The 14,176-nt window shown below is 36.2% G+C and overlaps 1 protein-coding gene across 1 annotated transcript in view; it reads left to right on the top strand.

Annotated features, from left to right (window-relative positions):
- Positions 1 to 409: 409 nt before the first annotated feature.
- DHX36 (DEAH-box helicase 36) overlaps positions 410 to 14,176 on the top strand; it is a 45,157-nt gene continuing 31,390 nt past the window's right edge. Inside the window, exons 1-6 of the mRNA XM_057738650.1 lie at positions 410 to 709; positions 7,478 to 7,602; positions 8,618 to 8,849; positions 10,333 to 10,371; positions 12,159 to 12,329; positions 14,002 to 14,081. Of these exons, the coding sequence (XP_057594633.1) occupies positions 467 to 709; positions 7,478 to 7,602; positions 8,618 to 8,849; positions 10,333 to 10,371; positions 12,159 to 12,329; positions 14,002 to 14,081 (890 nt within the window). The 5' untranslated portion in view covers positions 410 to 466. The remainder of the gene's footprint in view (positions 710 to 7,477; positions 7,603 to 8,617; positions 8,850 to 10,332; positions 10,372 to 12,158; positions 12,330 to 14,001; positions 14,082 to 14,176) is intronic.

The raw sequence follows: 14,176 nt of genomic DNA, 5'->3' as shown, positions 1-14,176 counted from the left end.
TCAAAAAAAAAAAAGAGAGAGAAAAGGAATTCATTTCTTTAAGGGCTTGAGAAGACAAAGGACTCGATCTACACGTTCTTTTATAGTGCTAATCAACGTTTACAGGGCCTACTGGGAAGAAAACTCCGGATTTTACCCACAGCAATAACAAAGTAAAACCCAAAACTCGTTTCCTCACATGCTGGGTGTCGGGAAAGAAAACCTGTGAGCCTACTGCTTGCTCTCCCGCCAAAGGTTCAAAGCGAAACAACTGACCGCACAACAAAGATTTCACCTGAGCCAACCCCGGGACCTCCAGGGCCGACGGCCCGTGACGTCACCGGAAACGTCTGCTTGTGACGCTCAACATCCCTCCCTCTTGCTCCGGGCGCCGGAAGCAAAGCGGAAGTGGACGCGCACCCGCTTCCGGGCCCGGTCGCCATTTCTAGCGGCTGCAGGTTCTCACGAGTTGTGGTCCGGTGGGACAATGAGCTATGACTACCATCAGAACTGGGGCCGCGATGGCGGGCCCCGGAGCTCTGGTGGGGGTTATGGTGGAAGCTATGGAGGGGGCCACGGAGGGAACCGAGGCTCTGGAGGTAGCGGCGGCGGAGGAGGGGGTGGTCGAGGCGGCAGAGGCCGACATCCCGGGCACCTGAAAGGCCGCGAAATTGGCTTGTGGTACGCGAAGAAACAAGGCCAGAAGAACAAGGAAGCGGAGAGGCAGGAGGTAAGCTGAGACTCGGCAGTGGAGGGGGATGAGGCCGGACAGGTTTTCTTTTCCCCTCTTACGCCCGTAACTTTTTCTTTCCTTTTTGGTTTGTTACTTGGTGCATGTGCTTTGTGAAGTGGAAATGCTGAAACTTCCTGTAGTGGATTTTGTAGCGGCTAACGTTGGTCCTGCGCATCTGACCTGAAGCAGTTGAGATTTATGCGGGCCGAGTGTATACTTTGCTTAAAAGACGTGGGAACTGGGAACAAAACAAATGTTAAATTCAGGGTCCATCCGAAATTAACTTTATTAGGGTGTCACTGTCATAGTATCTCTGGCTACCCTTTCCCTTTTTATAATTAATGTCACTTTTATTTAAGTTCTTTGTCTGATGAACTCTAAGATAGCGGCTTTATGTATTAGATCCAGGTAGTTTGCGCGGAACAAAAACTATCAAGCACTGTTTTGAATGTAGATCCTTTAGAAGGATAGTCTGACTTTCACTTTTAGTATTAAAATAGGCACAGACACAGGTTTTTTGTTTTTACGTTGGGCTGTGGAGGTTTCTGGTGATTAGCAGCTCCTCTTTGAGAAGGAAACCTAGGATCCTAGAAGTGGAAGAAATTTCCAGAGATGATTAGGCTTAGTCTCTTGTCTTCAGGTTGGTAGTTGTTTGATTGATTTGTATCCTGAACACCTGTAGTAAAGGAAACAGTGAAGTTCCCTGAGTGGCCTATTCTGATGATGATTGTACTGTATATGATTAAATCATTATATATGATTTAAGTTTTCTTAATATAAGTTTTACATCAGCTTTTTACTGACTTCAGAAGCATCTTTCATGTTAGGTACAGAGTGTAATTGAATCACTATTTAGGCTTCTGTTTTTAAATCATCCTATTTCTTTATTTTTCTTTTATCTATGTCATTTGTATTGGATTGGGGTGACATTATCTTCACAACTTATCATATTCTTTATTCTAATTTTTGAAAGTTTTTTATTACAGAAAATTTCAAACACATACAAAATTAGAAAGTATACCAGCATGTCCCCTCATTCAGCTTCAACAATTCCTCATGGGCAATTTTGTTTCATCTATACTCCCACCATGTACCTCCTCCTATGTCATTTTTTTTTTTTTTTGGAGTATAATTGCTTTACAATGTCGTGTTAGTTTCTGCTCTACAATGAAGTGAATCAGCTATATGTATCATAGTCTTCCTTAAAAAAAAAATTCTTTGACAACCAAAAATTAACTTGTCCACTGAGCAAACTGATTTTTTTTAAAAGTTAAGGGAAGTGCATCTAAGTCATCTTGAAATTGGAAAAATGATTGAGTCAATAGTGTTAAAGGATGTACATGGTAATTTCCTAAGAACTCTTTCTCAAATTTTATTTACCCCTTTTCCACAGAAGGTTTTATGTATGTTGCTGTGGGGATCTGAAGAAATATTCAAGGAGGTTACAGTCTAGTTGGAAAGATAACTGGACAGATGAAACATTCTTCATTATTATTTCCATTTGAAGCCAGTTGTGCAATGGATGATTATGAATTAAGCTCTTGACTCCCACCCCCTCCCCAAACCTCCATTTTAGCAAAAGTCACTACCATTTATTCAGTTGCCAAGGCCAAAATGAGATTTATTTTTGACTTTTCTGTTTCATTTCAGCAAATCTGTTTTCTCTTCCTTCAGTATATCTCAAATTTAACCACTTATCTCCACAGCATTTACCATAAATCAGGCCACTATTTTGTTTTCTGTCCATGGCTCTTAACTGGTCTTCTGTTTCTACTCCTTCCCATTAAGTCTGTCTTTTGTAGACCCTTAGATCATCTCATTCTTTCGCTCACAATTTGAAAGCCAGGTTGCTTCTGTCTCAGTCTCATACATTTCAGTTGAATCCTAATGTGTTTTCCAGGAATCTTGGCATTTTAGCTTCTACGTATCAGGTTTCCATTTACCTTTGTACTTACCTTTCTTAGCCCATGTTCCCAATCTGATGTAATTAAAGCTTTTGTAAACATACGTTTATTTTTATTTATTATAGTTCTCATGTTCTCTAAAATGTATCTCTCCATTTTCTTTACTAAATATGATCATATTTCAGTAATTAGTTCATCCTACCTCTTTCTTTGATCACCATCAGCCCTTTGTGATTGCTTCCCAGTCAGAATTTCCATAGCTTTTACTTTTTAAGTAATTCCTGTGTTTACAAAGTGACTGCATTCTAATGATGCACTCTTATTCTTTCAACAGGTATTTTTGAGGATCTAATATATTTGAAAGAGTGTCACAGGCACTGTGCTAATAACCTAGATACAGTCCCTACCTTATAGAAATTGTGATATATTGGGGGCTATAGGGTGGTTAGAATACAGTGGTAAAGTATTACAAAAAGGAGGATGTGGGTTTGTCTCCTAACTCAAATTAGGAAAAGCCTAGAAGATTTCCTAGAAGAAGTAACCCTTAAGCTGAAACTTGAAAGATAACAAAGCATGTCTGTGTTTGGGATTGGGGGGCTTGGAAAGGGATTTTTAGGCAGAGGCAGCAGCATGCACCACAACCTAGAGGTCAGGAAGAACGTGTTCAAGGAACTGAATGAGTAAGGGCGTGGGTGAAGAGGGTGGAGAGAGGAGGGAAGACCAGTGCCTTTTACACTTTTGACCACTTCCCACAAAAAAGAATATATTTTAATTTGCAACCCAGTACACATACGTATAACTGAGCAAAATTTTTCATAAAATCATATTTAATTACTTGTACATTGTCTGGGGCTTTTGTTCTCCTTGTTTGTACCTTTCTGCCCTCTTTTTTATTAATACTGGTCATGATCCTTTAATTTTACAGACAGCAGTATGAAAGGTCCTGGGCTAGAAATAAGCAGGGCTTTGAAATTCATTGACTTCCCCCTAAAAATTCTAGCAAGTCGTTAAAGCGTTATAAGCAAAAAATGAAATGATTGGATTTGTGTTTAAATTCACTCTGAGTAGCACTATAGAGAATGGATTGAAAAAGAGGCAGTCCTGGGACCAGGAGACCAGTTAAGTAGCCCTTGCAGTAATTAAGGTGAGAAATGACAGTTTGAATTAGGACATTAGTAGTGGAGATGGAGGGAAGTGAACAGCTTAAAGTGATTTAGGAGGTAGACTCAAAATGGTTTTATCTGGAGGGAAGGGGAAGGAGGTGTGAATGAATGACACTAATGACTATATAAGGAACTGGCTTGATGGAGGAAGACTGTGGACTCAGCTTAAGCACACTGAGTGTGATATTATAGGGCATACAAGTGGTGATTTCAAGGAGGTAGAAGACTGTGGACCTGATGTCTAGAGAAATCTAGGCTGCAGCTGAACATTTGACAGTTAGTGGGTCTATGAATAGTAGTTGGGATATAGAAGTGAATGAGAAGAGGAGTGGGTGCAGGCCTTAACTCTGTAGACCATTGCTTCTCAAACCTGAATCACCTGGCATCTTGTATAAACATCTAGAATTGGGGTGGGTCCAGAGATTCAACTTTTCTCACAGGCTCCCAGATGATGTCAGTGCTGCTGGTCTGCAGACTGTACAGTGTAGAACAAAAAAATTTAAGGTATAGGCTGAGGGAGAGAAGCTTGTGAAAGAGTAGGAAGGAGCAGCTAGAGAAGAGAAAAATAAGGAGATGGATGTTGTTTTGGAATCCAGGACTTTGGTTTAGGGAGAAAAGAGTATATGAAAAGAAAATAATAGTGGCAAACACTGCACGGATATCAAGTAAGGTAAGAGTTCAAGAGTGTCTTGGATTTAGCAACAAGGTAATTGGTAACCTTGATGAGAGCCCTTTTTGTGGAATGGTGGAAGTAAATACCAGGTTGCATTGGAGTGGCTAGAGAAGAGGAAGAAAAGGGGCACTTCTAGGCAGTTACACTGTGAAAAGGAGGAGGAAAAGTATATCAGAAGACTAAATTATGGTGCAGTAGTAGTAGATAGCCCCGAGATCTTAGTGGTTATAACAACAAAGGTTTGTTTTCTACTCATGTTAGTTGACCATTGGAGTTCACTAGAGAGTTGTCATTTTGAGAATGAAGTGCACAGAGTCTCCACCTGTCTGGAGCATAACTGGTTTTGGTGGCAGCAGGGAGGGATACAGTAAATCGCCCCTGATTCTTAGAAACTCCCATTCGTATGGCCATGGGAGATGCAGTTCTGCCTTATATCTGGAAAGAAGCAGCAAACTAGAATATTGATATACAGCCTAAAGACTATTAGAGAGAAAGAAATTTAGGAAAGGAAGGTGAATCTCAACAGAGATAGCCCTGAGGAGGTGGAAGGAAGGCTGCAGAGGTTAGATGGAAGAGTTAACCAAAAGCAGGAGAATATACTCCTCTTCCATTTTAACAGGAAAGAAAAGAGCAAAGGATGGGTTCTGATACAGGTGAATTTGGGTTTGGTGGCAAAATTGAGGACTTTTCCTTTGGATTCTGTTTTCTTTGTGAAAGATCATGTGTAAAACATCGAGGGTGAACAGGAAAATTGTATGGGTGTGTTACAGAGAATGGAGAAAGTTTGAAACAGTTACAGATAATTAGAAGCTGATGAAAAAGACAATTTGCTTGATGTAATTGAGGGTCTCCTTTGCCAGGAATTTCCAGTTAGAAGCAGAAAGACTATATGAGGATGTCCAAAAGGGGGGGGGGAATAATCAAAAAATCAAATACCTTGATAAAATAAAATGGTTATAAAACATAAAATGTGGGTCTGAGATTCTTCAGGCGGGGGTGAAGTAAAGTGAAGGATAATGGAGCTGGAAGATTGGGGCAGGGGAGGGGGACAAAGACAACCTGCACAGAAAGGCTAGATCCAGGGTTGGATCCTAAATTCACTGTCCACAGCTTATGGGGCCTCATTGTGCAGAGAACCACAGAAAAATAATTTTTAACATGTAAATTACGTTTTTATTAAAAAGTATTAAATTTTATTTTAAGGACTTATTGAAAAAGTATTAAATTTTCAGGGGCTATTTCATTTTTCAGTCATCCCACATTTTTGTGGATATCTGAAATTCCTATAACAAGATGAGGAGAACTTGTACTAGTAGCGTTAAAAGCTTCAAAATGTGAAGTTCTCTTTGGTTGAAGAAATGTGTTAGTACGAGTGAGTTTCATTGAGAAAGCAATCAGTCTTAAATTAATCTTTGCCGTTTTGAATGAAAGAAACTGTGGCTTTGAGTCCTTGAGGTGTTTGGAAAGGGTGTAAAAATTAAGGAATCTGTGCTTAAGGATGACCTTATGTCCTGGGGCTTCCTTTGCTGAGGATTCTTAAATTTCTAACAGCCAAAAAAAACCCATAGTAATCGATAACTATCTTATGTAGGTACACAGAGCATGTTAATATGTACTGAAGACATTACAGAATTTAAAGCATAGGGCAGAAGTGTTCTAATAATGATTCTCTGTGTTGCGAGTCCCCAAGACCACCTTCAGGTTCTGTGATTCGCTGGAAGGAGTCTCTGAAAAGCTGGTGTACTCACAGTGACTGTTTTTAACAGCAAATTATTACAGATTAAAATTCGTAAAGGTAAAAGGTACATAGGGTAGAGTCCGGGAGAAACCAGGTACAAGCTTCCAGTCCTAGAGGAGAGTGCATATCCTATACTATGGAGAAGAGATACGTTAGTCTAATTAACCATTAAAAAAAGATTTCTGTGTAGTACAGTTGTTAAAAAACAAATTTTAGACTTTAGTGTCTGTCAATAAATAGGTTTTGCTGCAGTTTGTAATTTACTAATGCTTTCTTATCAGCTAGAGTTTTGCTGTATTGGACTTTTTTAATTGTCTCAGCATAATAATGCTTTTAGTAAATTCTTTAAGAACTTCTCAGCAGAAATCTGGAATTCCCCAGAGATCTCATTATATTCTTTTTTGTTTGTGTTTTACTTCTTTAAAGACAAAAATGGTTTAACACAAAGGTCATATATGCTCATTGTAAAAGCTAGATTTATCCATTCATTTGACAGACTTCCCTGAGTATCTACCATGTGCCAGAATTATATTTGGAAGAAATACTGCAAAAAGCATAGAATATGAAAAGCAAATAACCTTTTTAAAAATTAATAGTAATGAAAGCGAGATCCTATTGCACATGTTTTCTGCATCTGGCTTTTTTCATTCAACAACTTGTCCATCTTTCCTGTCAGCACACTTGAGGGGAAAAAAATATACCCTTTTTTTTTTTTTTTAAACCTACTGGGTCTACTTTTATATTTTCTCTGGTATGTCTTTTTAATTTGATTCTCTGAGGCAGTTGCATCTTTTGGAGTATCATTTTCATGAGCACTGATCATTTTATTTATTCCCTCTGAGCTCAGCCTTCTTACTTCCCAGTTTATTCCTCCTCATGATGTAAGAGACTTAAATGCTCTTACAGTGCTTGTTGCAACCAAAATAGTATTTGCAGTTTTTAACACTTGTTTTTACTAGAACGTTTGGGTTTTAATAAATTTAATTGTGAGTATCTTTTAAAATTTAAGATAGGGAAAAGACCATAGCAATTAGTATCATGCAAAGGTAAGAAGTAAGGGAACCAAATTTTAGTAAGAGCCATAAATATGCTTTCTTTGCCAGTAATATCAGCGCTAACTTTATAGACATATAGTAGGAAAGGGTCTAGAGAGCAAGTGTGGGGTACCTTTAACTTTCTTGTATCTGTTCGTTGAACTTATATTACTTTGCCTTTATCTTTAGTTGTCGCATAATTTTGCATATGCTCTCATGTTGATATGGATGCCTTTTCCTTTGCTTAAAATAGAGAGCTGTAGTACATATGGATGAACATCGAGAAGAACAAATTGTGCAGCTGCTACATTCTGTGCAAGCTAAGAATGATAAAGATTCGGAAGCACAAATATCCTGGTTTGCTCCTGAAGATCACGGGTAAGATAAAAAGTATTCTTTTAAAAAATGAACAAGGGGAAGCTGAGACAAAGTGAGAGAGTGGCATAGACATATATATACTACCAACTGTAAAATTGATAGCCAGTGGGAAGTCGCTGAATAACAAAGGGAGTTCAACTCCAGGATGGATGATGCCTTAGAGGACTGGGACGGGGAGGGTGGGGGGGAGTCGAGGGAGGGAGGGAATACGGGGATATGTGTATAAAAACAGATGATTGAACTTGGTGTACCTCAAAGAAAAATAATAAATAAAATGGAAAAAAAATGAACAAAGTGACACTTCTTTCAGAGCACTGACTTGAAAGAATAAAAAAGATAATAAAAATAACATCTTTAGAGTCCTTCATGAATGAAATTTAGCCTCAAAGTAATCTTTTTTCTTATGTAGACTGAGCAAATTTGGTGGAAGATTTAGAAATTTAGGTGGCATATTTATTCCCACAGGAAAGCTAAATGATAGGAATAGTCCATCTCATAGGAGGTTGATGAAGTTATTATTTAGTTCTTCCTACCCATCATCTTGTATTTCTGAAATTTTCTTGTGGGGGAAATCTGTTAAGAAGTTAAATTCCTGCTGCTTTAAGAAAATCATAGGAACTGTGTCATCAGGGCACATTAGAAGTAGTTTTTCTGGGACCGTGTAATGTAGCATCCCATTTATAACCCAGAAAGGGTGGTGGGAAGAAAATGAAGTTGTGAAATAAGACATGGCTCAGAAAATGTGATAAAGAAAAACACTATAAGTCATTACAATGGAGGAATGACTATTGGGTGGATTTTCAGTTTAACTACCACAAGGAAATAACCTATCTGGCAAGGTCTATTTGTGGGATGGAAAAATTGAATTCATTATAAGAACCTAGTATTTTCAAATTGCTCTACTAAGAATGGCTTATGAGTTTGAAATCACTAAACAACATACTCTTTTATTTTGTTTCCGGGCTTGAGTGGCTCTTTATTTAATCTTTGTCATTCTTTTATTTTGTCAAAATAGATACGGAACTGAAGCTCCTGCTGAGAACAAACCAAACTCAGTAAAGAAAGTTGAGGATCAGGAAAAAAAATTGATAAATCAAGAAAAGAGGCCATTTAGAATCAGGGACAAATACATTGACCGTGATTCTGAATATCTCTTACAAGAAAATGAACCAGATGTAGCTTTAGACCAACAGTTATTGGAAGATTTACAGAAGAAAAAAACTGACCTTCGGTATATTGAAATGCAGGTAATGGAAAGCAAGATGGGGAAAAAATTTTTACTTGTCATCTCTTCTGACACTTGATAAAAATATATTTATGGTTAGAGGTAGCTGCCTGATATCAGTAAGATTCCTCAACATGCCATCCTTGGAATTTTTTCCCCTGTATAGTACAGAAAAGTAGTGGGAATGGAATTACACATAAGTGGCCTATCTCATCTACAGCAGTATATGTGAAGAGAAAAAATACTTGAGAAATGGTAGTGCAAATGAGAAAAAAATCACTCTTAAGTTTAATGTTTCTAGGCCATTTTAGTGAGATGTCATAAGAGACAAGGTGGTTAGAATTGTAGGTTTTCTTTTAGAACATCTAACCCACTTCTTTCATTTTACAGATGTTAAAATTAAATCTCTCTAAAGTTATATGATGTGCTTATATTCACCAACACTTTAAAGACAACTGTGACAACTGAAATTCTGCTGAGTTTTTACAGTATTTTCTTTTTCTGCTAGGCAAGATATTTTAAGGTCCCTTCCTGTTAAAACATAAAATTGAATGCTTTGTGGGTGTTTTAAAGAGAAAATACTGAGGGAATTCTGAGGACCGTGTCTTTAATATACAAGGGTAACTTATACTGCCAGTTTTGAGAAAGGCAGAATATCACAGATCCTGTAGGAAATAAAGGATCTAGACTGTCACTGAAGGTGGATATCCTCATTAGAACAGATCAGCTGAGGTTTTCCAGGGACCAAATTGTGCAGCTCTTTGATGCCTCTTGAGTGAAAATACGATTTGGGGACAGGAAATTTCAAGATGAATTAATTCAGAATGTTTTAATTGAGAGCAGAGCTTGTTTTATAGCTTTAGGAACAAGCAGAGTTAGCTACTGTCTCTATGGAGGATAGAACTCAAATATTATTGAAAATGAGTAGTTCAGAGAAAATTAGGAGAAATGTGCAAAACATAAAAACAGTTGGTGGTCTTCCTGTTGGTTAGGCACTGTTGTAAACGCTTCACATGTACTACATTATTTGAACCTCTCAACACCCTGTACAAGAGATTACATGTCTGTTATAGAGGAGGAAAAAGAATCTTAGGTTAAATGACCTATCTGCCATTGCACAGCTAGTAACAGAACCAAGACTAAAATTTAGGTGTGTTTAAGAGTTCAGCTTTTTAATCCTTCTTGGTAATATGCCATATTTTTTCAAGTTACAATTTTTTTGATAAACATCATTTTTCCACTTGCTAGATGTGTGTCATTGTGCTGTGTTTTCCAAAGACTAAGAAGACATTCTCTGTCCTCACACAGCTTATAATCTCATTGCTAAGTTTGTTAGTTCTTTTATAAAAATTCTTGTTTTTAAGTCTTGACACCTCACATAAGCTGTAAGGTAATAAAATATACTTTTGAACTCTAACGTTTATCTATGATATACTCTATTTACCAGGATTATAATTTGATTACATTTCTTTTGTGAAAAATTAAAAACTTTTTTTTAATTTCAGCATTTCAGGGAAAAACTGCCTTCATATGGAATGCAAAAGGTAAAATGAATATACACTATTTAATTTGTAAAATATTTAAATATATTTCTTAAGCTCTATATCAAGAAGAGATATAAATTAATGAACCTTTCCCTAAAGGATATTCTTGGATGTTCACTTTATTTTGAATTATTGAAGGACCAAACAGACAAACAGTTCTGAAACAGTTTTCTGGAAGTATTCTCATATTTATGTCCATGATTGAAATTTTTAGAGTTTGAAAATAGAATTTTCACTTATAAGCCGCTTTGCGTAAATACCCTTGCTCTTAATGTGAAACCAAATATTTTAATGAAAATTGGGGCACTACTAAAAATACAATGCTTTAACTTATTATGTTTCCTCATAAAATCACCCTAAATAGAATAATGTATTCTAGTCTCCTACCCTTCTCTCACTTCTCAGCCTTCCTTTATTTTGATTTTTCTTTACTTTTCATAGCACTTACTACCACCTGCCATCTGTGTCTTTCCCGTTCAGTCGTGTAAGTTTTTGAGGGCAGAGTCTGTTTTGTTTACTATGTACCTCTTTGCTCAGAACAGTGCTTGACATTCTGTAGACTCCCAGTAAATTTTTTTTTGAATGAATCACATTCTGCTTCTCAGTACTTGCCAGCTATAATTTCAGTGTTCAAGCTTGGAACTTGTTCTGGTATATATGAGGTGTTAAAATAGACAAGAAGTTTTTAAATGGTGTGTTTTCAAATTAGATTGTTTCGTTGGTAAAACTAACCTATAATACCCCTTTGAAGTAGTGGGATGGTTTTGTTAGTACAGTGAATATTTAAAAATATTCATGTTTGTCTAAAACTTGTAAGAAAGATCATCTTTCCCAAGTGGGCAGTTTTCCAAGTACCTGAATTTTAGCCATTTGATTTAGGTATTTAAAGCTTGTCTTAATTTTAATTACTTAAAAGGAAATTTAAAAATAAATTATACTCTTTGTTCTTGAAAACTGTATACAAAACTTGTCCTGCAGACAAAGCCGTATATATGATTTATGATATAAATCCTTAATTCTCTGAGTAGTTGTTTAGGTATTGGGGTTTACCTTGCACTCAATAGCCCCACATGTCAGCATTCTTATTAATTAATGATAATTCTTATGTGTGGACTTATAAGCTGTCTCATTCTTGTCAGTGTGTTTTTCTTTAACAGAGCCGTGGCTCTGTTTTTATAATTTGGTGCTTCTTATCTCTTGAAAACTGGTAAATCCAGATATCCAAACTACCAGCATTGCTTATAATAGAATTTTAGAAGTATTAATATGCTTGTTAAAAACAATTACTGTTCAAAAGAGAAAAATACTGTATGCTAATGCATATACATGGAATCTAGAGAGATGGTACTGATGAACCTAGTGGTAGGGCAGGAATAGAGATGCAGACGTAGAGAATGGACTTGAGGACTTGGTGGGGGAGGGGGAGATGCTGGGACGAAGTGAGAGAGCAACACTGACATATATGCTACCAAATTAAAATAGATAGCTAGTGGAAAGCTGTTGCAGAGCACAGGGAGATCAGCTCCATGCTTTGTGATAGCCTAGAAGGGTGGGATAGGGATGGTGGGAGGGAGGCTCAAGAGGGAAGGGATATGGGTATATATGTATACATACAGCTGATTCACTTTGCTGTGCAGCATAGACTAATAAAACATTGTAAAGAAATTATACTCCAATAAAGATGAAAAAAAAAGCAATTACCTTCAGTTTGGTAGGATCTTGGTAATTGTCTTTTCAGACTTAGTTAGCATGTGATGTCCTTCACTTATTTTCCCTTTTTGAAATAGGAATTGGTGAATATGATTGATAACCATCAGGTAACAGTAGTAAGTGGTGAAACTGGTTGTGGAAAAACTACTCAAGTTACTCAGTTCATTTTGGATAACTACATTGAAAGAGGAAAAGGATCTGCATGCAGGATAGTTTGTACTCAGCCGAGAAGAATTAGTGCCATTTCAGTAAGTAAGCTCTCACTTTTTAAAATTTCCCACTTTCTTTTCCATTCTCCTATGTAGTCCTCCTAGAACTACTGATTTTGAAGGTTGGGGTGATTCTTTATTAGGTTTAGGATATGTTGTTGTGAAAGCAAAGTTTAGTTAAGTATTTGGTAGTAAAGACCAAAAAATTGAATGACCTCTCTCTTACTGATAGTAGATGTTTAGGAGTTCAAGATAAACACAAATCCAGACAATTTTCAGTATAAAACTAAAAGAACGAAAAACTGATAATGTTTATAGAATTGATTACAAGCTTCAAATCTCCGTCATTAGATGCTTTACATTTTACTCTTTGATTATTCAGTACTGTTTTCAGCTCTCTAATAGTTTTTTTCAGTATATAAGTATACTGAATGGTGGTAGCTGTATTTCTGATTTTTTAATGCAATTCAGTAAGAGGAAATTTATCATAAAAAATAAGGCATTGTTTCAGGTTTATCATGAAGGAAGTATAAGTACATGTTTATTACAGATAACATTTTTTGTTTGTGTTTAGTTAGATGACTTGGGTAAATATATGTTTTATGTTCTTTAAAGATGTTTGGGGTTTCTTACAACATTCATTGTGTATAGTATGTTTATTTCAGTGTTATGTAATTCTGTGTGTAAATTTAAATTATGAACATTTATGGTTGTATTTGGCTTTATGATACCACTATTTATTACATCGCTAAGTCATTTAATACAGAATCCATGGTCAGGAACTGTATTACCAATTATAGCAGTGTTTTGTAGGAGCTACAATACATGGTTTAAGCTATGGTTTCTAAGAGATACTATTTTTTTTTTTAAATAAAGCAGCAATCTTTATAGGAGGATCATATTCCGAGAAATGTCATAAGTTTACAGAATGGTGAAAAATAAGCCATTTTTGTCATAACATTATTATGTAGCTAGTCTTAAGTAAGTTAAAAACCTAATTTTCACTAATATATGACTATATATATTGACAGTAAGGAGAAATGCAGGTTAGGTTATTTCTTTGCTTATTTTTCCAAGATCTGTTGATATTTGAATGGGCACTTGAATCAGTAGTAAAAAGTGAAGCAATGGTCTTAGTTTATATGGGATATAATGATTGAAAAATTTTCCTTCTGAAGTATTATTTCCTAAAAACCAATCATCTAACCTCATAAATCACTGTTCTGTCACTAGATGACTACTGGTTACTTTTAGTTATACAAATCACTGTTGGATTATAAGATTTCACCTGTTTAGAGCTTATCTTTGGCAGCCGTAACTTTAAGAACATAACCAAGGACTAGAAATTAAACCTATCAGTCTCTTCGAAAAAGAAACAAAAAAAAAGTATCAACATATATTTACCCTCATTATGTACAAGTTTAGATTACGGTTTCCAACTTTTTTAAAAAAAGACTAAGGTAGAGAGGATTTATAGAAAGTCTTTTTGAAAATAGGAGGGAGAATTTCAGAGGAAATGAAAAGTAAACATAAGAAGCAGGTAGTCTTCAGTTCTTAAGGGACACAATTTTTGATACCTCAGATTTTAATATGTTTTTATTTTTTTTAACACTCAAAATCTAATGAATAGTGTTTCAGCCACCAGATTTTCATAGCCATTCAGGATATTGACTCTAAAGGAAATGTTTTCTTTGTAATATTTTAATTAAAGGTTGCAGAGAGAGTGGCTGCAGAAAGGGCAGAATCTTGTGGCAATGGTAATAGTACCGGATACCAAATTCGTCTCCAGAGGTAAAGAATGTTCACTTCTTGTTTACAGGTAGATTTTAATGAAACTTCGAAGTTAGAGATTCAAGAGAAAGATTTTCAGTCCCTATTTTTATGCT

Source organism: Hippopotamus amphibius, chromosome 6 (genome assembly GCF_030028045.1).
Source record: "Hippopotamus amphibius kiboko isolate mHipAmp2 chromosome 6, mHipAmp2.hap2, whole genome shotgun sequence".
Taxonomy (NCBI): Eukaryota; Metazoa; Chordata; class Mammalia; order Artiodactyla; family Hippopotamidae; genus Hippopotamus; species Hippopotamus amphibius.
The sequence above is the reverse complement of the archived record's forward strand: the minus strand, read 5'-3'. Positions and strand labels throughout refer to the sequence as shown.